Source organism: Cornus florida, unplaced genomic scaffold (genome assembly GCF_030987335.1).
Source record: "Cornus florida cultivar Cherokee Brave unplaced genomic scaffold, ASM3098733v1 CherokeeBrave_3.0.0_Hap2_Chr11, whole genome shotgun sequence".
NCBI lineage: Eukaryota > Viridiplantae > Streptophyta > Magnoliopsida > Cornales > Cornaceae > Cornus > Cornus florida.
The window spans coordinates 23313427-23339099 of NW_026775581.1; the positions used below are offsets into that span (position 1 = coordinate 23313427).

The 25673-nt window shown below is 40.0% G+C and overlaps 1 protein-coding gene across 1 annotated transcript; it reads right to left on the bottom strand.

The window, feature by feature from the left end:
• Positions 1-21841: 21841 nt before the first annotated feature.
• On the bottom strand, positions 21842-25347 carry LOC132280887 (secreted RxLR effector protein 161-like). Its single transcript, XM_059782645.1, has 3 exons — positions 25021-25347; positions 24873-24900; positions 21842-21954 (listed from the first exon to the last, which is right to left on the bottom strand). Exons 1-3 carry the CDS (start codon positions 25345-25347, stop codon positions 21842-21844), a joined length of 468 nt encoding a protein of 155 aa, XP_059638628.1.
• Between the last annotated feature and the right edge of the window lie 326 nt (positions 25348-25673).

Genomic DNA, 25673 nt, shown 5'->3' on the forward strand with positions numbered 1-25673 from the left:
GGCTTCATCACCTCCCTAGAAGAAGATTTAGTTACCCATGGAAACTCTAAAGGAAGGAAGAAGCTTGGTCTCCATCCCCATTTTCGAGTTCATTTGTTGGAGCTTCAAGATTCTATCCTCTCCTCCTCTTTCTCTCTCTAGAAATCTTGCAAGATGAGATATGATCTGTTATGTGTGGTTCCCCCTCACCTTCTAGCCATTATCCTACCAAACCCCCACCAAATGAGGCTCTCCTCCCACCAAAAGACATCTCCAACCAACCCATAAAGATGGAAATCAGAAATGAGGGAATCAAGGAGCAAGTGGGCTGAAGTGATGGATCCCGGAGAGCATTCTAGTCAAAGTTCGAGCGCTCTAAGTAAGCCCTTCGAGCGCTCGAAGTTTGGGCAGAATGTTCCTTTCTCTTGACCTGCTTTACACTACTTTGGTAAAACAGCCATAACTTTCTGCTCTGAACTCCAAATGATGAACCATTTGAAGATTTGGAAAGCTAATTTAAAGCTTTAAATACGCCATGTTTTAATGGCAGTTCTTGAGTTTGTTAGGTCAAAAATGGTAAGCAAAGTCAGACTCCACTACTGCCAGAACTTTAGCCTTGAGCACATTGTTATTCAAAGATTGAACAAAACATCATTTTTGCTCCTTTTTGGCCAATGAACCTGAAAATATATAAAAACATGCAAATGAAGATAATCTACATAGAATAATCAAATAATGGACTTAACTAATGCAACTAAGGGCGCTTGAATATGCAATATTTGGCACTTATCACACCCCCAAACTTACATTTTGCTAGTCCCTTAGCAAAACTAAAATGAAAAACTCAATGAAATGACAACAATGGGAATGCTACCACAAAAATATCACCCCTGGCAAAATGAAATATATACATAGCTCAAATGTAACTCGAAACAAATAAAGGACTGGAGACGGGGTCATTAAATAGACTACCATGCATATATGAAGCATTGATACAAAAATTAGCTAAACACATTTCAATATACATGCATCAACATCCTAGTTTATATAAATAACTCAATTGTCATCTCTTGAATGGAAATCAACTCTAGCTTCGGTGAAAGTGGATTGGATTCACAACATGCGGCTTTTACTTTCTTTTTCCAATTTCAAGACACAAGTCTTCAAATCATTGAATTCCCTTTTAAATGAAGTCCCTAAGGCATGAATTTATTTACAAAACAACTTTTGTTGCTTGTTGACAATTTATTATAACTCAAAAATGATACATAAAATGGTTGTGCAATGCTGAAATCCTTTAAGCTTTCTAACCAACCCATGTAGCAAGCGTTAGGCCAACAACTCCCAAACCAGATGGCTTTAGGGTGCTGAGTGTAGAGACACTCCTAGGGCTTAATAGCTCAAATTGGCAAGGTTACGAACTCCAACGAACCATGTTTATTACAATATATATATATATATATATATATATATATATATTTTGAATGACCGTGCAATGTCTAAGTCTTTTAAGCTTTCTAACCAACCCATGTAGCAAGTGTTAGGGTAACAACTCCCAAACCAGATGGCTTTAGGGTGCTGAGTGCAGAGACACTCCTAGGGCTTAATAACTCGAGTTGGAAAGGCTATAAACTCAAACTAGTCATTATTTTCTTTTCCATTTTTTTATTTTTTTATTTTTTTATTTTTTATTTTTATATCATGCCAAAGGTATCCATCTATTAGGTTCATCAATTCAAATTAACTAGGTCAAGATCAAGGTTAATCAAGTTACATGCCTCACGGTTAAGTTTCCAATGTGCATCTGTGCATTGTGAAGCATTAAAGAGTGTAAAATCCAGCGAGAATCTAATTGAGACATTTATATAGACTAATTTGAATCCACATGATCATTTTAAATTCACATTTTTCTTTATTTTCAAAAATTCACAATTATTTCTATATACAAGGTATTAAACATATGCTTCATCTCCGACAAGTTTCAAATTACACTATCATTACTTAGCAAAAATATGGAACCAAAAATGTAAAATTCTACCCCCAAACTTGAAGTACACATTGTCCTCAATGTGTGAGACAAAGATGTATAAATAAAGAGCATAGGGGATAAAAGGAACAATAATACCACGTGGACTGACGAAGGCAAAGGTTTCCATCTATGTGAATGCATAAATGTTTCCCCCAAACTTGAAATGGGCCACCTGAAATGGGACACGAAGAAAAGGCAGAAACAACTACAAAAATAGTAATAAACAGTAAAACATGGAAGGAAAAATGCTGAACAGAAGATAACAGAAAAGCTAGAGAATTTGCATTCAAAATGAAGTGGACATGATTACAAAAGGAACTGAAAGTCAATCATGTCTAACCAGAGCAACTCGTGCATAGCACAGTGTTAAAGTTTAAAAGTAAAACAAAAACAGAAAGGAGAAATATACACATGCGAAACAAAATGATAAAGTCCAACACTGGCAACTATCTATGGGGCCGGCGGAAAACGGGCGAAGATGGCATTGAGGAGAGATTGAGTCTCACGCCATTCCTCCTATGCCATACGACGGTCCTCCGCCGCAACACGTCGGTCCTTTGCAGTAAGACGATGGTCTTCTTCTGCACGAAAGTAATCCTCACGCACGGTCCGAGTGTAGTCTGCCAAAGAAATCTCAAAATGATCTATCCGCTCATGAATACCGGCAAGGCTAGCCCGGATGAAGGCCTGGTCCGACGGAAGATCAACAGGAGGCTCGTCCCATTCAGCGTCCTCCGCCATGGGATCATCCTCAGAAAAAAGGAGGAGATGGAGAGCGGGGAAATGGAGGGGCAGCGAGCTGAGGGTGCCGAGAATGGCTAAGAACATTAGTCCACCGGCGGAGAGTGGAAGTCTGAATCTTTTTGCCTCTCGGTTCATGAGGAGGAGCAATGAAGCCTTTATGTTTCAAGAGCTTGATAACAAAGAATGGAAATGACAAAGGCCGATTTTTAAGACGCTGCTGCCGTGCATTGATACACTCATCCCAGAACCGCATAGATGTGTCCCAAATGAGCTCCGGGATAGAGAACCATTTGCCTTGGTCCATGGCATACAAGGCTTGCAACATCAAGCCTCGGCGCTCGGTGCTGTGCGCCAAGGGATAAACATTATGCTTGAGAACGGAGTTAAGGAGCCAAACTCACTCCGAAAGAGTGGATTTGAGGGTAAAGCTCCGGGGTCGATAAGGGTTATCCACGTTGCAATTGGCATCGACAACCTACTCCACAGTTAAAGTATCCGGCTCCTCATATAAAGGGAGATTCTCACGATTGACAATGTCATCGGGGCACTCCAGAGGACAGCCGGAGACTGCCACCATGTCAGCAAGAGTAAAGGAAAAAGGGACGCCATCAATGGATGTGGTGAGAGAAACAGGCAGCTCTTCAGGGCAATTGAGATTCTGGTAGAAGAGTCGCACCACACAGGGGTAGGTGACCTTTGCAACGGGTTGGCAAATGTGCTGAAGGCACCGGTTGACTAATTCCATGGCAGCCCATGAAGTGGTGGGAAGAGTGTCAAAGACACCCGTGAGCCGGAAGAGAAGCTCATAATTGAGCTTTTTGTCGAGCCAAGGGGCTCAGGGCTGCTCATAAGGAACGACGGGGACATCCTCAGAGGGTCTAGGACGACGAGAAGGGCCGGCATTAGACATTTGGAGAGGCGGACGTGGTTTGGGAATTTCAGCGAGCACCTGGCATGCACCAAGAAAGAGAGAATGTGAGAACGAGAGGAATTGATGAAGAAACCCAAAAAATTTCAGACACAATGCTCTCTATCTTAGAGCATAGCAACAATCACAACCAAACTCCAAGGATTTGATGCCCATACACCTTAAATGAAACACAAATGGAACAAAAAGAATGAAGAAAAAGAGTGAAAAGACATACCTTGAAAGAGGAATGAAGAGAAATACGGATGGAATGAGGAGAAATAGTGGGGGTGATGGGTATTTATAGGGATGGAGGTGCAGGAAGGAGATGAGTGAAAGGGGTAGAGGAGTTATGGAAGGGAGGGGAAAAGGTAGGAGGACATGGGTGGTTGGTGCATGAATGAGAGTAGTGGGATAGGTTAGGAGGTAATGGAAAAAGAGAAGAAGTTGGAAGGGTTGAGGTCGTGGGGTGATGGAAGGAGTGTGGGGGTGGGAGGGAAGTAATGGAGGAGAGGAAGAAGGAAATGAAGGAGTGAGGTCGTGGGTTGAGAGAATTGAAAGACGCTAGAGAGAGAGAGAGTCAAGATTAAAAAGGAGGGAGGGGGGTTCGAGCGCTCGAAGTTAGTCCTTCGAGTGCTCGAAGTTTGGACAGTGAGTTTGGATGGGCTTTAGAGCGCTCGAAGTGTGTCTTTGAGCGCTCGAACTTGAGGCAGTAGCTGTTTGAACGAAAAATGGAAGCTTCGAGTGCTCGAAGCTTGGACTTCGAGTGCTCGAAATTGGACCAGTGAGCAAAAGCCTTGGTGAAATGATTGAAATTGCAAATTTTTTAACATCTCTTCAATGCATGGATGGAATTTGGGGAAAATTTTCAAACTTTGCAACATCACTCCAATATATGGATGGAATTTGGGGAACCATGATCCAACAATGCATTAAAAATGAGAGGCTACACACATGTGTAGCATTCCAAAGATCTGATGAAATGGCTGGAAAGAGATAGAAACATCCGAGAATGAAAACAAGGGTTGAGAAGGTCTAAGAAAACCAGTCTGAATTGCGGGAACACAATTTAAGATAGTTCCAGATAAGGTTAAAGTTTTGGCTTTTCTTAACCATTTCCCAGAAAATTTCAAGGCACGAGCAATTTGAAAAGTAGAGAAGCCTGGAAAGAGAAAGAATTGCTTCCCTTGATTTGCTAAATTTAAAGTCGATAGCTAGATGAAGCTAGAGCAGGCATCAATCCTCGTAAATTGGGTCCATCAAGAGGACTTTCTCAATATTTTGGGTTGGGACTATGCCGTCAATGCAAGGTTTAAGCCGTTGGCCATTAACTTTGAAGAGCGATCCTTTTACAGGATCTTGGAGTTCGATTGCTCCATGAGGGAAGACAGTAGTGACGATGTATGGACCATCCCATCTGGACCGGAGTTTACCGGGAAAGAGTTTCAAGCGGGAATTGAAAAGCCAAACCTTTTGTCCCTAGGCGAAAGACTTGCTGACAATGTGCTTATCATAAAAAGCTTTAGTCTTTGCCTTATAGATTTTTGCACCTTCATATGCATCATTTTGGATTTCCTCAAGTTCATTTAGTTGCAAAGCATGATCAGAGCCGGCCTGTTTAAGATCAAAATTTAGCCTTTTTATGCCCAAAAAGCACGGCACTCTAATTCTACCGGAAGATGACACGCTTTGCCAAAGACAAGTCGATATGGCGACATACCAATGAGTGTCTTATAAGCCGTCCGGTAAGCCCAAAGTGCATCGTCTAGTCTTAGTGGCCAATCTTTGCGGTCCGGTCGAACCGTTTTTTCCAAAATGTGCTTTATCTCCCGGTTAGAAACCTCTACTTGACCACTCGTTTGAGGATGGTAAGGTGTAGCAACCTTATGAATGACGAAATACTTAGAACGGACGGATTTAAGATAACGATTTTTGAAATGTGATCCGCCATCGCTGATGATTGCTCGGGGCGTACCAAAATGACTAAAGATGTTAGATTGAATGAACTCGATCATAACTTTATGATCACTGGTTCTGGTGGCCGCGGCTTCCACCCATTTGGAAACATAGTCCACCGCTACAAGGATGTACTCATAGCCATAAGAAGGTGGAAATGGTCCCATGAAGTCGATTCCCCACACATCAAAAATTTCAATTATTAAAATGGAAGTGAGGGGCATCATGTCTCTTTGGGACATGGATCCGAGCCTTTGGCATCTTTCACATGATTTACAGAAATTGTATGCATCTCGAAACAAGGAAGGCCAATAGAATCCACTTTGAAGAACTTTGTGAGTGGTCTTTTTGGCACTGAAATGGCCTCCACAAGCAAGAGTATGAGAGAAATTGAGAATGCTTGTGGTCTCAGTTTCTGGAATGCATCGCCGGATGATTTGGTCCGGGCAGTATTTGAATAGTTCCGGATCTTCCCAAAAGAAATGCTTGACTTGGAAGAAGAACCGGTCCTTCTCTTGTTTGGACCAATGAGTTGGAATTTTACCTACCGCAAGGTAGTTAACAATATCTACAAACCATGGAAGATTTGCATGAGAAATCTGGAAGAGTTGCTCATCCGGAAAGGAATCACGGACAGCGGCGAAATCAAAAGATTTTTCAATGAGTAAGCGAGAGAGATGATCGGCGACAATATTGTCTGACCCTTTTTTATCCCGGATTTCAATGTCAAACTCTTGAAGTAAGAGTATCCATCGAATCAAACGGGGTTTGGTATCTTTCTTTGATAACAAGTGCCTAAGGGCGGCATGATCCGAGAAAACTATGACCTTAGAACCTAGAAGATAGGAGCGGAATTTGTCCAAGGCATAAACTACAGCTAGCAACTCTTTTTCAGTAGTGGTGTAATTTAATTGAGTATCAGAAAGAGTTCGACTAGCATAATAAATGACGTATGGGAGCTTGTCTACACGTTGGCCCAAAACCGCGCCTAATGCATAGTCGGATGCATCACATATGATCTCAAAGGAAGAGACCAATTAGGCGGTTTCATTATTGGGGCAGATGAAAGAAGAGTGCAAAGTTTAATGAAAGCTTCCATACAAGCTTCATCAAAATCGAATGGAACATCCTTGGCTAAGAGATTACACAAGGGTCGTGAGATTTTGCTAAAGTCTTTGATGAAGCGACGATAGAATCTGGCATGGCCAAGAAAAGAACGGATTTGACGGACGGAATTCAGAGGAGGAAGATTAGAGATTAATTCAACTTTGGCCTTGTCGACCTCGATTCCCCATTTAGAGATGACATGTCCTAGAACAATGCCTTCTTGGACCATGAAATGGCTTTTCTCCCAGCTTAGAATTAGATTTGTCTCCTTGCATCTTTGGAGCACAAGAGATAAATTTTTAAGACAAGAATCAAAGGAGGAGCTAAAGACAGAAAAATCATCCATGAAAACTTCCAAGAATTTTTCAACCATATCGGAAAATATGGACATCATACATCTTTGAAATGTTGTCGGAGCATTGCATAGCCCAAAAGGCATGCGTCGATATGCAAAAGTTCCAAATGGACATGTGAATGTTGTTTTCTCTTGATCTTGGGGGGCGATTGCCACTTGGTTATAGCCGAAATAACCGTCAAGAAAACAATAGTAGCTTTGGCCGGCTAGCCTTTCTAGGATTTGATCAATAAATGGTAGTGAAAAATGATCTTTTCTAGTTGACGAATTGAGCTTCCGGTAATCAATACACACACGCCACCCGGTGGTGGTTCGTTGTGGCACGAGCTCACCCGCTGAATTTTCAACAACGGTAAGACCGGATTTCTTGGGAACAACTTATGTGGGGCTTACCCACTTGCTATCAGAGATAGGGTAGATGATTCCCGCATTTAGCAATTTTATCACTTCCTTCATTACCACTTCCTTTATGTTAGGATTTAACTGGCATTGAACCTCTCTAAGAGGCTTTGCGTCCTCCTCCATATGAATGCAGTGCATACAAATGGAGGGGTCAATTCCTTTCAAGTCAGCCACTGCCCAACCAATAGCTTCTTTGTGCTCTTGTAGCACCACTAAAAGGTTGGTTTCTTGGTCCTTTAGAAGGTCCGATGCAATGATGACCGGGAGAGTTTGATTGGAACCAAGGAATACATACTTGAGATCGGCCGGGAGCGGCTTAAGCTCAAGTAGTGGTGGAGATTTCAGAGATGGAATTGGAGGAGTGGTGGAGAGCTGAGGAAGCGGCTCTTTTGGAATTTTCCAAGGGGGAATGTCCATGATAGTAGCAACATCAAGCAGAGAATTAACTTCTTGGATAGATTGATTAATGTCAAAGTTTGAGAAGTCGAAATGAGACATACAAGTTTCAAGAGGGTCTATGCTTAGAATGAAGGGGAGAGATTCTTCGACCACTTCATCAATGACATCAACAAGGAAACAATCATCCTCATTGGAAGGATATTGAGTTGTATGAAAGATATGGAGTTTGACTTATATGTTTCCAAAAGCAATGTCCATCACCCCGGTTCGATAATTAATGGATGCATTCGCCGTAGCTAAGAATAGCCTACCAAGGATCACGGGAATGTACTTTTTTGGATCGTGGACTGGTTCTGTGTCAAGAACCACAAAGTCTACCGGGAAGTAGAATTTGTCCACTTGGATGATAACATCCTCAAGAATGCCTCGTGGATGCTTGACCGATCTATCGGCAAGTTGCAAAACCACGGAAGTCAGCTTTAAATCTCCTAGGCCAAGTTGTAAGTAAATTGAGTATGGAATTAAATTCACACTAGCTCCTAAGTCAAGGAGGGCCCTCTCGATTTTGTTGTCACCAATGACACGAGATTGTGGGGGCACCCGGATCCTTATACTTTGGAGGAGTGTTGTGCTAAATGATAGCACTAACATTTTCAGTTAACCTCACTTTCTTTGGCAAATGATTTTTAGAAGTGCGCTTTTGAGTGCACAAGTCTTTGAGGAATTTCGCATAGGGAAGGATTTGCTTGATAGCATCCAAGAGGGGCAAGTTGATCTTCACTTGCTTGAAAACTTCCCACATGTCTTGAATTTTACAATTCTTGTTCCCAATATGTGTTGACTCTTGAAGACGTTGAGGAAACGGAGCTTTTGGCTCATAAGTAATTTCTACATTCGGGTTAACATGTGTGAGATTTCCGTGAATGGTATTTGGATGAGAAGAGCTTGGAATTTGATTAGAAGAGCTTGAATTTGGATTTTTCAAAGGAGGTTCTTTTTCATTTTTGTCTCCATCAACCTTGTTGTTAACCACTCTACCACTCCTAAGGGTGGTGATTGCTTGAACATGCTCATGACTCGGCCCACTCGATGGAGGGGTTTCATCAATTGCATGCATCCTTCTAGGATTTTTAAATGGTTGAGCGGGAAGCTTGCCTTTGTCCTTTTGAAGCAATTGGTTCACAGAGTTAGCTATTTGGTCCACTTGATTTTCGAGCTTAGCTATGGATTAAGTATGAGAGTGAACCATTTGAAGAGTAGGCTACAAAGATGTTAAGAGTTGCTTGTTGGAATCCATAATTTGCTTGTTTAATGACTCCATCATTTGCTTGTTTGCAGCCACAATTTCATCAGTTGGGTACACCGGAGGTTGATTAGAGACATTTGGATTATACTGAGGACGGTAGCTTGAAGAGGCTGGAAATTGCCTATTTTGAAATTGAGGAGGGGGCTGATTTTGATGCCCTTGATTTTGGAATTGGGAATTTTGTGGGGCTTGTTGCCGCCACGAAAAATTTGGGTGATCTCGTCATCCCGGATTGTATGTATTGGAATAGGGATTATTCCCGGATCTTGAGCACATGGCATTAGCTTGCTCTTGATTTGGATTGGAAAATTGCTCTGGTGTGGGGCAATCTTCCGTGAGATGGAATGAACTAGTACATGATGAGCATACCGAACTTACCAAATTTTGAGATAATGAAGGAGAGAGATGTGGTGCCATCAATTGATAGAATTTATGAGCTATGGCATCCACTTGAGATGATTCCTCCCTTATTGATTTTGGTTGACAAGGGTTGGTGTTCTTTGTATTGGTTGAGGTCGGAGCCCTACGAGAATTATGTTGAAGTGAATTTTCGCTTAAATTCTCTAGTAGGGTCCAAGCCTCATCCGCATTCTTGGACATGAACATCCCACCACAAGAAGAGTCAACCATGAATCTATGGGGTTTGGTCAAGCCAGCATAGAAAGCTTGCACTAATTGCCATTTTGGAATCAAATGATGCGAACATTTTCTAAGAAGATCTTGTAGCCTTTCCCAAGTCTCGTAGAGTTGTTCTCCATCCGTTTGAGAAAAGCTAAGAATGGAACGCCTCATTTGGTTGGTTTTACTCACTGGATAATACTTTTTAAGGAATTCTTGCTGTAATTGAGCCCAAAAAGTGATGAATTTGGAGTGACTTTGCCCTATCTTTTAAAAATAATGGGAAAAGATGCAGATGGAGTGCATTCTCAGGGAAACCTCTCAACCGGATGGTCGAACAGATTTCAAGGAATTCATCAAGATGCTTATACGGATCTTCATTATCAAGGCTATGGAAAGATGGAAGCATTTAAATGGTACTTGATTTGATCTCATATTGAGCCGTATTGATGTTTGGCATCACTATGCATGAAGGTGAAGCATAGGTAGTAGGGATGAAATGGTCTCTGAGAGTCATCGGCTCTACATTTGGAATTTCGGCCCTATCATTATTAATTCCCTCATTTCTGACATCTCCTACATTTTCAGCCATTGTGTTAAATTCAGTTTCAAGTTCTCTTATGCTAGAAGATTCCCTAAGGTTTCGTCTAAGAGTTCTTTCAAGTGAATTTATGTCAACTGGCCAGTCAAGAGTTGGTAGGGAGAGTGATCTACAGCCAAACATCAACAATATATAATGCTATCAATGCAACTATTTATCATTCACAACTCCACATACGATGTTCCCATTCTCCTCAATTATCAAGAAAGAATTTAAATGGCCACGACAAGGACCGATGCTTGTACATGAAATTTAAACAAGATAAAAGCCTCAACCAGGGCTTTAAAACTAAATTATCACTAAGTTTAACACATGCACAATATATTACAAATTCGAAACTAGAAGGTCAAGAAACTTACCTAGAGTCCCTTAGACTTACAAATTTGCTAGCGTTCCCTTAGTGAGCCCCGAGTTCCTAGAATCTCACATAACTTACAACAACAGAATTGTCAAAACCACACAAGAAATATCCACAAAACATAATATTCACAATCAAACCAAAGTTAACCCTAGAACTTCGGTTGCTAAACCATTTGCAGTCCCCGGCAACGGCGCCAAAAATTGATCAGTTGAGAATTCGATCTATAATAAATTAACCTTCGTAATAGCACGAATCATTGTAAAATAGGGCTATTGGTCGGGTAAGTCGAACCACTGGGACTGCGCTAATCAATGGCAACCTAAGTGTCTAGAGTTTTTTTAGAATGATATGGGGTGTTCAAAGAGGATTTGTTGGTTGTCACTTAAGCTATGAAATTAAGGTGCATAAAATAAAAGTTTGCAAGAGTTTAAAGGAGATGAAATACAAGTAAAGAGGACTAAGGAAGTGAATCCGCCTCCATCCCTATACACATGCTAGATTAGAGCTAAATTGGGGGAAAAACAATATATAATATGGTCATGATACATAGCAACACTTGGTTGCTATAATATCCTCAAGAAGTTCATTAAATCTCAAGCAAGCATGATCCATTAAAGGTGAACATGTTTAGACTACCTAACTAAGGTGTAGCTTAACCACATATACTTGAATGAAAGATTATCAAGCCCTAGATAAAATGATGAAGCATGTGAAGGTAAGAAATAAGCATAAACCATCAAAGGCATCACCTAAGCAATGATCTATCAAAGTTCTCCAACTCCATGCCATTAAAACTATTCCATGATCTCACTACCATTGTCACCATGAGAGTGCAAGCAATATGATTAAAAGAATAAACCATCTAAGATAGATAATTGACTCAACATTAATCATTTAAATACATGAAGATCCATTACAAGAGGCAAAATGCTCTAGACCATGAAAAGACCAACGATAATACATTGCAATCCCCAAAATAGAACTATACTAGGACATACTTACAAGGGAGGGGCTTCATCACCTCCCTAGAAGAAGATTTAGTAACCCATGGAAACTCTAAAGGAAGGAAGAAGCTTGGTCTCCATCCCCATTTTCGAGTTCATTTGTTGGAGCTTCAAGAACTCTATCATCTCCTCCTCTTTCTCTCTCTAGAAATCTTGCAAGATGAGATATGATCTGTTATGTGTGGTTCCCCCTCACCTTCTAGCCATTATCCTACCAAACCCCCACCAAATGAGGCTCTCCTCCCACCAAAAGACATCTCCAACCAACCCATAAAGATGGAAATCAGAAATGAGGAAATCAAAGAGCAAGTGGGCTGAAGTGATGGATCCCGGAGAGCATTCTGCTCAAAGTTTGAGCGCTCTAAGTAAGCCCTTCGAGTGCTCAAAGTTTGGGCAGAATGCTCCTTTCTCTTGACCTGCTTTGCACTACTTTGGTAAAACGGCCATAACTTTCTGCTCCGAACTCCAAATGATGAACCGTTTGAAGATTTGGAAAGCTAATTCAAAGCTCTAAATACGCCATGTTTTAATGCCAGTTCTTGAGTTTGTTAGGTCAAAAATGGTAAGCAAAGTCAGACTCCACTGCTGCCAGAACTTTAGCCTTGAGCACATTGTTATTCAAAGATTGAACAAAACATCATTTTTCCTTTTTGCTCATTTTTGCTCCTTTATTGTAGCTTCAAGAACTTTATCTTCTCCTCCTCTTTCTCTCTCTAGAAATCTTGCAAGATGAGATATGATCTGCTATGTGTGGTTCCCCTTCACCTTCTAGCCATTATCCTACCAAACCCCCACCAAATGAGGCTCTCCTCCTACCAAAAGACATCTCCAACCAACCCATAAAGATGGAAATTAGAAATGAGGGAATCAAGGTGCAAGTGGGCTGAAATGATGGTTCCCGGAGAGCGTTCTGCCTAATTTTCGAGCGCTCAAAATAAGCCCTTTGAGCGCATGAAGTCAACTTGTTCAACTTTGAGATACTTTGGTAAAATGGCCATAACTTTTTGCTCCAAACTCCAAATGACGAAATGTTTGAAGATTTTGAAAGCTAATTTAAAGGTCTAAGTACGCCATGTTTTAATAGAAGTCCAGTTCTCAAGTTTGGTGGGTCAAAAATGAAGACCAAAGTAGAACTTCACTGCTGCCAGGCTGTTCTGCGCACCTTTGGTAAAAATGACATAACTCTTTGTTCCAAACTCCAAATGAGGCAAAATTTATGTCTATGGAAAGCTGACTCATAGCCCTTCATATTTCATGTTTTACTAAAGACCAAATTCGCACATAAAAAGGGTCCAAATTGTAGGATAATATCTAATGGAAAATGAACCGGCGCCCACGCTGTTACAACCTTGCACCAATTTGCTACTTGCAACCTGAAATGATTTGGCTCGACCCGAATACACGGAAATTCTTCCTAGAACTTTTTGCATAGAGTGTCATGAGTCCCATGGATCATTAATCTTGGCCAAAATGAAGGTCCCTGGCAACGGCGTGCTTTAATTCTTTAAGAACTCATCAAAGCATCTCTTTTAACTCTCTTTGGGAAACCAACCTGCAAATAAACAAAAGCATGTAAATGAAGCTAGAATATGCAATATGATAAAATAATGGACTTAAATATGCAAATAAGGGCGCTTGAATATGCAATATTCGGCGCTTATCACACCCCCAAACTTACATTTTGCTAGTCCCTTAGCAAAACAAAATTGAACATACAATGGAATAACAAAATGACTTTTCTTTCGTGAGGGTGATGGTTGCATTTAGCATATGCAACAAGCCTTTTAAACCCCTAGGCATCCCTAGAGAACGAGTGAAGTCTCGTGAGGGTTTAACAGAAATGTTACCCACAAACATCAAACATGGTGCATAAAGTTACACAAAGCTCATCTTCAAACTTGGAACATAGACAACCAACCCATAAAGATGAAAATCAGAAATGAGGGAATCAAGGAGCAAGTGGGTTGAAGTGATGGATCCCGGAGAGCATTTTGCTCAAAGTTCGACCGCTCTAAGTAAGCCCTTCGAGCGCTCGAAGTTTGGGCAGAATGCTCCTTTCTCTTGACCTGCTTTCCACTACTTTGGTAAAATAGCCATAACTTTCTTCTCCAAACTCCAAATGATAAATTGTTTAAAGATTTAGAAAGCTAATTTAAAGCTCTAAATACACTATGTTTTAATAGAAGTCTAGTTCTTGAGTTTGTTAGGTCAAAAATGGCAAGCAAAGTCAGACTCCACTGCTGCCAGAACTTTAGCCTTGAGCACATTGTTATTCAAAGATTGAACAAAACATCATTTTTGCTCCTTTTTGGCCAATGAACTTGAAAATATATAAAAACATGCAAATAAAGATAATCTACATAGAATAATCAAATAATGGACTTAACTAATGCAACTAAGGGCGTTTGAATATGCAATATTCGGCGCTTATCATACCGCCTAGTCGTGAGTTCGACTTTGTGATAGACTTAGCTCTAGGCACTACGCCTATTACTAGGGCACCATATAGGATGGCACCAGTGGAGATGTGAGAACTGAGGGATCAGGTTCAGCAGTTACTCAGCCAGGGTTTTATTCGCAGGAGTACTTCACCCTGGGGAGCACCGGTTCTATTTGTGAAGAAGAAGGATGGTTCGCTTCACCTGTGTATAGATTACAGGGAGTTGAACAAGGTTACTATTCATAACAAGTACCCTCTACCTAGGATCGATGATTTATTTGATCAGTTGTGGGGAGCCACATACTTCTCCATGATTGATCTGCGTTCTGTGTATCATCAACTGAGGGTTAGGGAGCAGGATGTTCCTAAGACAGCGTTTCTCACGAGATATGGTTCTTATGAGTTTCGTGTCATACCGTTAGGGATGACTAATGCACCAGCAGTGTTCATGGACTTAATGAACAGAGTCTTCCGGGCTTATTTGGATCAGTTTGTCATTGTCTTTATTGATGACATCTTGATCTATTCTCGGTCAGAGGACAATCATGCTAGGCATCTACGGATAGTGTTGCAGACGCTTCGTGAGCACCAATTATATGCCAAGTTCGAGAAGTGTGAATTTTGGCAGCGAGAAGTGAAGTTTCTGGGTCACGTGGTGTCAGAAGGGGGGATAGCGGTTGATCCAGCCAAGGTTTCAGCCGTGGTAGAGTGGGGACAACCTACTTCACCTACCGAGATATTATCGTCGGTTCATCCAGGGTTTCTCCAAGATAGCAGGACCACTCACTCATCTGACCAAAAAGGGTATATAGTTCGTGTGGGATGAGCACTGTCAGTGAGCTTTTGATGAGCTGAAAAGGAAGTTGACTTCTGCACCGGTTCTGGCTACTCCACAGAGCGGGATAGAGTATCTTGTCTACACGGATGCTTCGTTGCAGGGTCTTGGATGTGTTTTGATGCAGGAGGAGCGACAGATTTCTTATGGATCTTGGAAGCTTAAGCCTCACGAGCTTAATTACCCAACACATGATTTGGAGTTGGCAGCAGTGGTCTTTGCCTTACGGATCTGGAGGCGTTATCTGTTGGGTGAGTCCTTCAGGCTATTCAGTGATCACAAGAGTTTGCAGTATTTGTTCACTCAGCGGGAGCTGAATATGAGACAGCGCCGATGGTTAGAGTTTGTGAAAGACTATCATTTCTCTATCCAGTATCATCAAGGGAAAGCGAATGTGGTGGTAGATGCACTTAGTCGCCGACCTGTTGGTAGTCTTTTTGCTCTATTCACCACTGAGTGGAAGGCTTTGAAGAATGTGGATGAGTTCTCGGATGCTTTTATGGCTTGAATGGTAGTTACACCTTCCATCATTCGCAAGGTTTTGCAAGCACAACTCACCAATCAGCAATTCATTGACAAGGTTGCAGAGATAGCTTCTGGAGAGGTTCCATTCTACTATGTTGGGGCTGATGGAGGTTTGAGGTACAAGGGACGGTTAGTGGTACCTTCTACTGATGATTTGAGGAAGGATGTGATGACTGAGACTCACCACTCTGAGTTCTCTGTTCATCCAGGAGGCGATAAAATGTATCAGGATATTAAGTGGCAGTTTTGGTGGGCCGGTATGAAGAGGGACATTGCTCTTTTTGTCTCACGATGTAGTACTTGTCCGATGGTCAAGATTGATCATCAAAGGCCGCTAGGAGCTCTACAGCCACTACCGATATCGGAGTGGAAATGGGAGAGCATTTCTATGGATTTTGTGGAAAGATTGCCAAATTCTTTCAAGGGGCATAATTCCATATGGGTCATTGTGGATAGGTTGACCAAGTCAGCTCATTTCTTGCCTATTTGCACTGACTACACTTCAGAGCAGTTGGTGAGACTTTACATTTCTGAGATTGTAAAGCTACATGGCATTCCATTGTCTATTATATTAGACAGGGATTCAAGCTTTGTATCTGGATTTTAGAAGAGTTTTCAGCAGGCCTTGGGTACAGAGTTGAACCTTAGTATTGCTTATCATCCTCAGACTGATGGACAGATTGAGCGGGTGCATCAGATTATGGAGGATATACTTCGGTCGTGTGTTCTTGATTTCAAGGGCCATTGGGAGGATTATTTGCCACTTGTGGAGTTTGCTTATACCAATAGTTTCTAGAAGACTATTTGGATGGCACCATTTGAGGGGTTATATGGCCGACCGTGTCGATCGCCTATTTGTTGGATGGAGGTTGGTGAGAGCAGATTCTTGGGTCCTAAGTTCATTAAGGATACTTTCGAGAAGATAGCTCTTATACGAGATTGTATGTGTACTGCCTAAAGTAGGCAGAAGAGCTATGCGGATCGTCGCACTCGTGCTTTGGAGTTTCGGGTTGGGGATCAGGTTCTTCTCAAAATATCTCCTATGAAGGGTGTTATACGCTTTGGGAAGAAAGGGAAGTTGTCTCCGCGGTTTGTCAGTCCATTCATGATTATGGATCGTGTTGGAGCTGTTGCTTATCAGTTGGCACTTCCGGATAACTTGGATCGCGTTCATAACGTGTTCCATGTTTCCATGTTGCGGAAATTTCTGTGAGATGAAGATCGGTATCAGCATATCGATGTTGGGAAGATTGAGTTGCAGCCAGATGCAACCTATTTGGAGTCGCCGTGTTGTATTGTAGACCGACGGGATCAGATTCTTCGTAACAAGGTTATTCCCTTGGGAATGGGAGGATGTCACTCGCTCGCAGTTTTCTGAAATATTGGAAGAAAGTAAGAGCGAATTCCGAGGACGGAATTCTTTTTGTTAGGGGGGAAAAATGTAATGCCCCTAATTTTAAAAGGATAGTCCTGGTATTTAATTAATTGTTTAATTGTATTTTTAATTGTTTAATTGTTTTGTTTTAATTGTTTAATTGTGTATTTGTTTATTTATTTGCTTAGTTAAGTGAATTGTGTTAGTTAATTGAATAATTTATTTGCTTAATGGTATTTGTGTTATTTAATTAATTTATGTGTTTTTTTTAGTTAATTGTTTATTATATTCTTTATTTAATTTAGATGAATTAAATGTTTTAATTGTTTTAGGGTTTTGTTTTAGATATCACGTTTTTGTATAGCCGACTTTTAATTAGCTTGGGATAAGGATTAGGTTTTCATTGGGGCTTATATATAAGCTTGTATAAGTCTGCTAGGGTCAGAGAAAACCCTATTCACGTACTTAGTATATTGAGAGAAAACAGAGAAAGGTTGTGAGAGGCAGAGAGGAACCGAGAGTGGAACTTAGGTAATTAACAAAGCAATTCAAGGAGGAAGGAATGTGGTTGTTTCTGGGTGGAACCAAAGCACTGGAGGTATAGGACTACAGCCTAGGACATTGACGAAAAGTTCAGAGACATGGATTAAAGTTTAAAATCTGAAACTCAAAGGCAAGTTTCTGTTATTCTCTTTCCCTTTAATTTATGTTCTGTGCATGCCTAGCTAGACTCCAGGAGCTTAATTAATGCTCAAAACATAATAATCATGCATGTTTAATTGGATTAAAACAGGGAGTTTCAGATTTTATATGCTTCTTCATGATTTTTTTATTTCTTAGATCTTTATGCATGAATTGTGGTTTAATTTGAATCTTTGTCTGCTAAATCATTTAAAATAATTTATTATGGATGTATGGGACATAGGTTGAAGTTTGGAGACCTTAACAATAGAGTTTTAGGGTTTACAGAAGCTGAACAGACGAAGAAGACAACCTCCGCACTAACTTAGGCGGCTAAGTTTGTAACTTAGGGGGTTGAGTTTGTAACTTAGGGGGCTGAGATGGTAACTTAGGGGGCTGAGTTGGTAACTTAGGGGGTTGAGTTGGCAACTTAGGCTGCTTAGTTGTAACTTAGGCGGCTGAGTTGGGATTTTTGGTTTCGAACGCCCAGAGTTGTTTTAAAACCTATTTTAATTAAATCAAATGGGTTAAATGGACTAGGGAAGGTTCTAGAGTGTATAATACATCTCTTAGGCCTAAGGAATTGGACCAAATGGATTTGAAAATAATTTTATAAATTATTTAAAGGATGAATCAGTATAAAAGCATACAGCTTAGTATACTGATAATATATGGAAATAACCAAATTGCTTAGTTAAATTTTGGGCAACATAATGGATTGTAATAAGATTATAAATCTTATATTTAGATGCATGATAGATCATTTTATGTTTAAAGTTTGAACTATGCATGCTATGGACGTTAATTGTTGGAATATCAAATTCTCTAGTGCAATTACATGAATTAATGCTGGGATGTATATTGCTGAAATTTTAAATACTTTTCTACAATGATATGGATAATGGTTTGGATTGTAAGTTACTAGCTTATTATGCATGTGTTGTAATTTACAAGGATAAGGAGGATTGTATGCACCGGTATAGGACGGTGACATACTAGGGATGGTTTAGCTCAAAACGCTTAAACCTAACCTATCGGATTAAAGGAATGGATTAAAAAATATTGAATCCTAATTGTGACTAAGTCAGATCAACTGCGACTAAGTTGAATGGCTTCTTGGATTAATGGATGGTAGTTAAGTCATATCAACTGAATAAGTTGTGTGACTAACTAGTTTGTATATTGTATGTCATCTTAATAAGTATTTGAATGACATACCCTGCTCTTGGACGGACTTTATATATATGTTTATGGTAGCACGAGATGAGCTTGAGTCTCAGACTCGTTGGTTAGGGTGCGTATATGCAGTGGATGCGTTGCTGGTTAAAGTAGGTTAAGGTGTACCCTGTTAGGTCTAGGTACTCATGCCCACCTTTGGGTGCGTTTTCGCATGTTGCCTTCTATTTAGGTTGAGACCCCTACTGTAGTCTAGTGAATGTCCCTTAGTGTGGATATATATATGTATGGACTAGATAGATATTATTGAGCTATATAGGATGTATCTGCGCATCGGATTACTATTTGGATCGTAGTAGAATAGGACTTGCATGTGGGCCTGACCCACTCTTTATTTTCCAGGTGTTCGTCAGTTCCAAGGTTAGAGCTTGGACGTGCAGAGCAGATACAGACACTCGCTCCTCCGTTTACGTAGGACTACTCTCTATGTTTAGCTTTATGTTTCATTTCAGTTATTTCAGTTTCAGTTTGGGATTTTATTAGGGGTCCACGAGGATGGATTCCCGAGTTGTTAAACTTATGGAGTTTTGGATTATCGGATTTTAATAATTATAGTTTGAGGATTTTTAAATTTAGAATTCTTTCAGCGTTATTATTTATTTTCTTCATTATTTTGTAATCCGTGTTCGTTTTAAAATACTTTAATTGTCTGATATCCCTCGGGTTTGGGCCTGGGCCTGATCAACCCGTGTCTCGGATCCGAGGGGTATCACATACGTTCGGCTTAATTAGTATTCGTGCATCTGCTTGCAGACTCTGTTTAGCATGATGACAATGCAGAAGCACATTGAATCAGCCAATGCTCGGGTACGTAGGCTTGCCAACGGTCTTGACTCAGCCCAAAAAGAAAACAAAATCATCAGCACCAAAAACGCTGAACTGATGGTGCAACTGAATAAAGTTGAGAATGAAAGGGATGCTTTAAAGAAAGAAGTGGACTCCCTCCAGGATGAGAAGAACGCCCTTCAGATCGAAAAGAGCGTCCTACAGACAGAGCGTGAAACTTTTAAAGCTGAAAAAGAAAATCTCCAACGCTTGCTTGGTGACAAATAGGCAGAGCAGTTGGCTTTTGAAAAGAGGGCTCTGGAGGAGCGCAATGCCTTACTCGGCATCATTGGTAAGGTTAGTGGTGGAGTAATGGCTCTGCATGGTCACTTCTCCCGGATTGGAGCCCTCCAATATGCTGAGGGATACAAGGATGGTTACGGCGACTGTCTTCCTGCTGAGGGTCAGACCAGCTCTTACGCCGGTCCAGATGATGTTGACAAGGAACTGGAGATCAATCCTCCAGGATCAATTAGCACCCTTTGCACCAGGCATTCTGCGATCATCAAGCTAACAACCAAAGGGTCTTCATGAGGAATCTGAACTCACAACAAATCTGTTCTGTCGAACTTTATCTATGTTGATGCATACTGTTGGTGCAGAGCGTTCAAGCTGCCTATCCTCCTCTTCATCTATGCTTGAAGGAGACGCGTTCGGAGCAACTTTTTAGATTTTGCTGTCTGTTCAGGTTGGCCATGAATTGCATTTATAATCCGAACGGGCTGAGCGTTATGGTGATTGGGCTTCTGATTTCTCTTGACTTGCTCAGCTGGTCGGTTCTGTCCTTGTGCTGGACCTTGAATATATCCTACAAAGTCTCCCCTTACGATTAGCATCTCCACTTGCCTCCTTAAGTTCCTGCATTCATTAGTCTGATGACCAAAGTCACTATAGAAAGCACAATGTTTAGATTGATCCCTCTGTTTAAGAGGTTGTCTGATTGGTAATGGAGGACAAAACTTATCTTTGTTCTCTTGATACAGTCGTGCTAGAGTGACTTTAAGGGGAGTAACTAGCTCTTCCTCTCTGGGCCTTTTCTTTGCCTTCCAGGCGGTCTGACGCTGCGGTGGAGCTTGTTTTTGCCGAATTTTAGCTTTAGACTTTTCCTCTGTTGAGATAATCGACGTTTGTCTCGCATTAACTGCTTCCTCTTCTTCCAAATGCACAAAACCATCAACTCTTTCGTTCAGCTCATCCATGGTCTTCGGCATATCCAACACCATGCTTGTGTAGAATGGTATCCCTCGGTTCATGGCCAGCTTGAATGTTTAAACCGCTGTGGACGGGTGACATTCCATTACCATGCTCTTGACAAGATTGAACCTGGTGAGGAAAGCTTAAAACCGTTCATCTTCATGCTGCTTCATAGTGAGAAGGCTTAAAACATCTTTTGCTGGGCACTTATTCCCGTAGTACTTGCTGATGAACTTATCACACAAGTCATGGAAGTTAGCGATTGAGCCTTGAGTCAGATTCTTGAACCAGTTGAGGGCTGGCCCTACTAAGCTTGTAGGTAAGCATTTGCACATCAAAGGGTTATTGTTTGTATTCAAAGCCATTTTCAACTAAATGTGGTAAATGTGATCGATTGGGTTTGTCGTTCCATCAAACAAAATGAATACCGGCATAGAAAACTTCTTCGGATTCAGAGCGTTCAGGATTTCGCTAGTGAATGGTGATGCAATCGTTCTTGCAGAGGACCGGAGTGCTTCATTCTCCGTTGAAAACCGTGGTGGAATCCTCGGATCTACAAATCTTCCGTCTGAACTCCTGTAATCATACGTCGCTATTGAAGGCTGGTAGGGTGGATCAAACGATTTGTCATCTGTGAACCCCCTATGCCATAGTGATGGAGCTCTATAATGACCAAACTCCATTGCTTCATCACACCGCACCCTTCCCTGACTTGGATAAAAAATAGCGGTTTCTTCTCGCATGATCCATTCGCGATGTGGATCTAAGTGGATGGATCCTTCCTATTTTTCCATCTGACAGACGTTTGGAGGTAGATCGCCTGGCATAATATCCTCACGATGAAGATCTATACGATTGTTTCCCTCCGGATCATCGTGATGAGCAGCCTTGGATGGCACAACTCCCTCTCCTACTGGAGGTGGCCTTGGAATAGCAGGAGCCTCACGACACTCCATTCCAGCTCACAAATCTGCATTCTCTCTTCTTAGTGCTTCGATTACACTCATCAACTCATCGAGCTTCGACTGTTGGCCATTCTCCAATGGATTTGAGCTCTCATCTCCGATCATCATTCCTGATCAAAGCAAAGTCATTAACTGCAAATTTCTAATCAGATATGAGTTTTGCTAATGCGATCGCACTAGATCTAGACTCAAATCAGCTGAATTTTGATCTTTCTAGGCCAGATCCAAACTTCTTCCACCATGGACTCATCAGGTTTAGCTTATGCCAAACAAAACACAATCGTGTTGATTAACTGAACAAGCACATATCAGATCTGCATAGATCGAACGCGAATCTCTTACAATCAACTAGAATCGAAATTCAGCCAAACAAATAACGATTTTGCCGATCTTGATTCAGTTTTTTTGTCACGAATCACTCGTGATCGAATCACTCTTAACCGATCGTCAATCATTCCTCATTGTTTCCCATAGACGGCGCCATTGAAGATGTAAGAACTTTCTCACTTGATTTTAGCAGAGTTTCATTACACTTCAAGAATTTTTTCTCCCATTTTTCTCTCTATTTTCAGTCTATTTATAGACTATTACAATGGTTCTAGAGGTTCCAAACTAATTCCTCGCACTGGGCCATGTTCTGGGCCTCCCTTGTCATGGGTTCGATTATTTTTTGTAGGCCTTCAGCATCACTATTCAATCTTAGGCCTAGCTTGAGATTGATTGGTTCGGATCAGGATCACCTATTTGGCCCATTTTGTGTCATGTGGGCCGTATCCGATCCGCACCGTATTTGGTGTCTTCAACGTAGAAGAATTAAATCCTGCTCTTCATTTGGAATCTCTGAATCTTCAATATAGCTCCAATTCCGATGAGATAGAGAACAACACTACTAAATTACTCATGAATATATGTGTATGTTCTCATAAACAAATTTAGAACAATCAGATTTGATTTTTTGAATTTTTTTTCTCTAAAAGGCTCTCTCAAAATATAGAATTGATTTTCCCTAAAGCCGTAAAATAAACCAATGTATATGACATGGTTTATGTAAAGTATAGAATGACCTAATCCCTCTGAAAATAAGGAAAAATTCGTGCATAAGATTTGGTACAATTCTAAACCAACTGAGAAACAATTCAAGATAAGGAAACTGAAACTTGTATAGTGAGTAGGACACCTTGAACCGGTTCAGAGGGGCTGAACCAGTTCAGGATTGGCAAAAACTTTTCGAAGCCAATCTTAACATCTTGAACCGGTTCAGAGGGGCTGAACCAATTCAAGTTTGGCAGACTTGAATTCCTTGGTCCAATCAACCTAAAAACATTCTACAAAAACTTTTGAAAAATATGGAAAGTGTAGAATATGTCCTAACCTGTTTAGAATCCTTCCTAATGTGTTGTTCTTTCCTTTTGCGAAGAATGATCTTCAATCATGGTAAGTTTGAACAACTTCGCAGTTCTACAGTCGCTGTCGAACTTGATAACTTGCATAACAAGTAATTTGAATTACAACTCGACTTGGACTTGTTTTGTCTACGATAATTGCCAAAAATAAAATAATATCTCACAATTTCCCCCTTTGACAATTTCGTGACAAAACCTTAAAAACAATTTAGCAATCTACCCAAGCAGGAAAGTAAATTACAATGATTGTTTAAAGGAAATAAAACTGCAAAAGTTTTCTTGAATTTTCTTGAACCTCGTGAAGCTTTAACACATGTAGCATCATGTAATCTGCACATTAGCTCAAACACAACTACCCGTGAAGCTTAATAAAAAAAATAAACACAAGCATAAAAATAACAAATTTCAATACCTGAATATCAACGCAATGTAAACATATGCAATGATCAATGGTTCTTCTCCCCCTCAATGCAAAAAGTATCTCTCTCTATGAATGATAGGACTCTAAACTCTTTCCCCCTTTTGTGACAAACGAAGGTCACAAGGAAGAAAAATCCTAGAAAGTAGGAAGCAACGAATCATATAAATCTTGTAAATTGAGACCAATAAGAATGTAGACTCCACAAGATTATATGTAGCAACAGAAATAAACAAGATCAATCCTTTTTAAGTTCCACAAACTTAGTAAGTGTAGGAAAATTACCACCAAGTTCTAAAAATATATAATCTGTCAATTGTTCAGATTTCAGATAATAAATCAATGATATGACATATCCTTAGAAATCAAACGATTAACATGTGCAAAAGATTTTTTTTTTTTTTTTTTTTTTTTTTCTCTCTTTGTGCTTTATTTTTATTTTTGCACATTGACGACTTTCACTCTTATGGGCAGCCAGCTCTTTCCCTTATTCCCATTTGTTTCGAGTCAAGGTAGCTTTTGGACAAATCCTAAAGGTAGCCTTTTCCATCTCACCTTTTTTTTCTTTTCAAAACAATAAATATTTTTCTTTCTTTTTCAAAAACTTTTTATTCCAAGCTATTTTTCAATCTTCTTTTCTTTTCACTCTTTTGGTTTAAAATAATAAATCAAGTTTAAATTCCAAGATAATGATCAATTATATCAACATTATCTTTAACCAAAATAATGATATCTCAAGTAAATGTACTATCAATGATTCATTCACTATACGAAATAAGTAAGCAAAACCAATTTCATCAATTCATAGCCATTGTATGTTTTCCACAGATAATCCAGGTGTCATTAAACTCCTTGTGTTCAACATACTCAATCAATATGATTTGCTTAACTTCCCAAAAACACAATCTAGACTCTCAAGATATGCATGAAAATCCTTTTTAGACTATGTCTTTGCAATGCATCTAATCAAGACAACAAACACTAATAGATTTCCTAAAATGAGAAAACTTAGGGGCATCTAATGGTTTAGTAAGAATATCAGCCAAATTCTTATCAGTATGCACTTTTTCCAAAGACACAACATTTTGTTTAACAAGTTCCCTAAGAAAGTGATGTCGAATGTCAATGTGCTTAGTCCTAGAATGCAAAACTGGATTCGTTGAAATATTAATTGTACTATTATTATCACAAAAGATAGCAATAGTACCTTGATCAACTCCATAATCCAGAAACATCTGTTTCATCCAAAGCAATTATGTACAACAATTTACAACAGCAATGTATTCAGCCTCATAAGGTGATAAAGATATGGAATTTTGTTTCTTGTTGTACCATGAAATAAGGTTAGTACCAACATAGAAACAACCACCCGAAGTAATCTTTCTATCATTCTTGTTACCAAACCAATCAACATTATTATAGCCTGCAATCTTAGAGTTAGACTCAGAAGAATAACACAATCCATAATTCAATGTACTATTCACAAAACGAATAATGCGCTTGACTACAAGAATGTGTTGTTTTCTAGGATCAACTTGATACCTAGCACACACACCTACACTAAATGAAATATTTGGCCTAGTTGCTGCCAAATACAACAAGCTACCAATCATACTCCTATACAAGAAATGATCAACTATGTAAGGATCAGAGTCTCTATCCAATTTGGATGCAGTACTCATAGGAGTTTGAAAATGCTTTGAATCTTTCATACCAAATTTCTTAACTAGCTTATTTGCATATTTTGATTAAGATATGAAAATCCCATCATCAAGTTGTTTCACTTGGAGACCTAGAAAGAAAGTCAGTTCACCAACCATGCTTATTTCAAAAGTATTACTCATATCTTTAGAAAAATTATGAACAAGGTTATCACATGTAGAACAAAAAATAATAACATCCACATATATTTGAGCAACAAGAAAATCTTTTCCTTTCATGAAAATAAACAAAGTTTTATCTGCTCCTCCTCTTCTAAAGCCCTTGTGCGTTAAATAAGAAGTTAAAT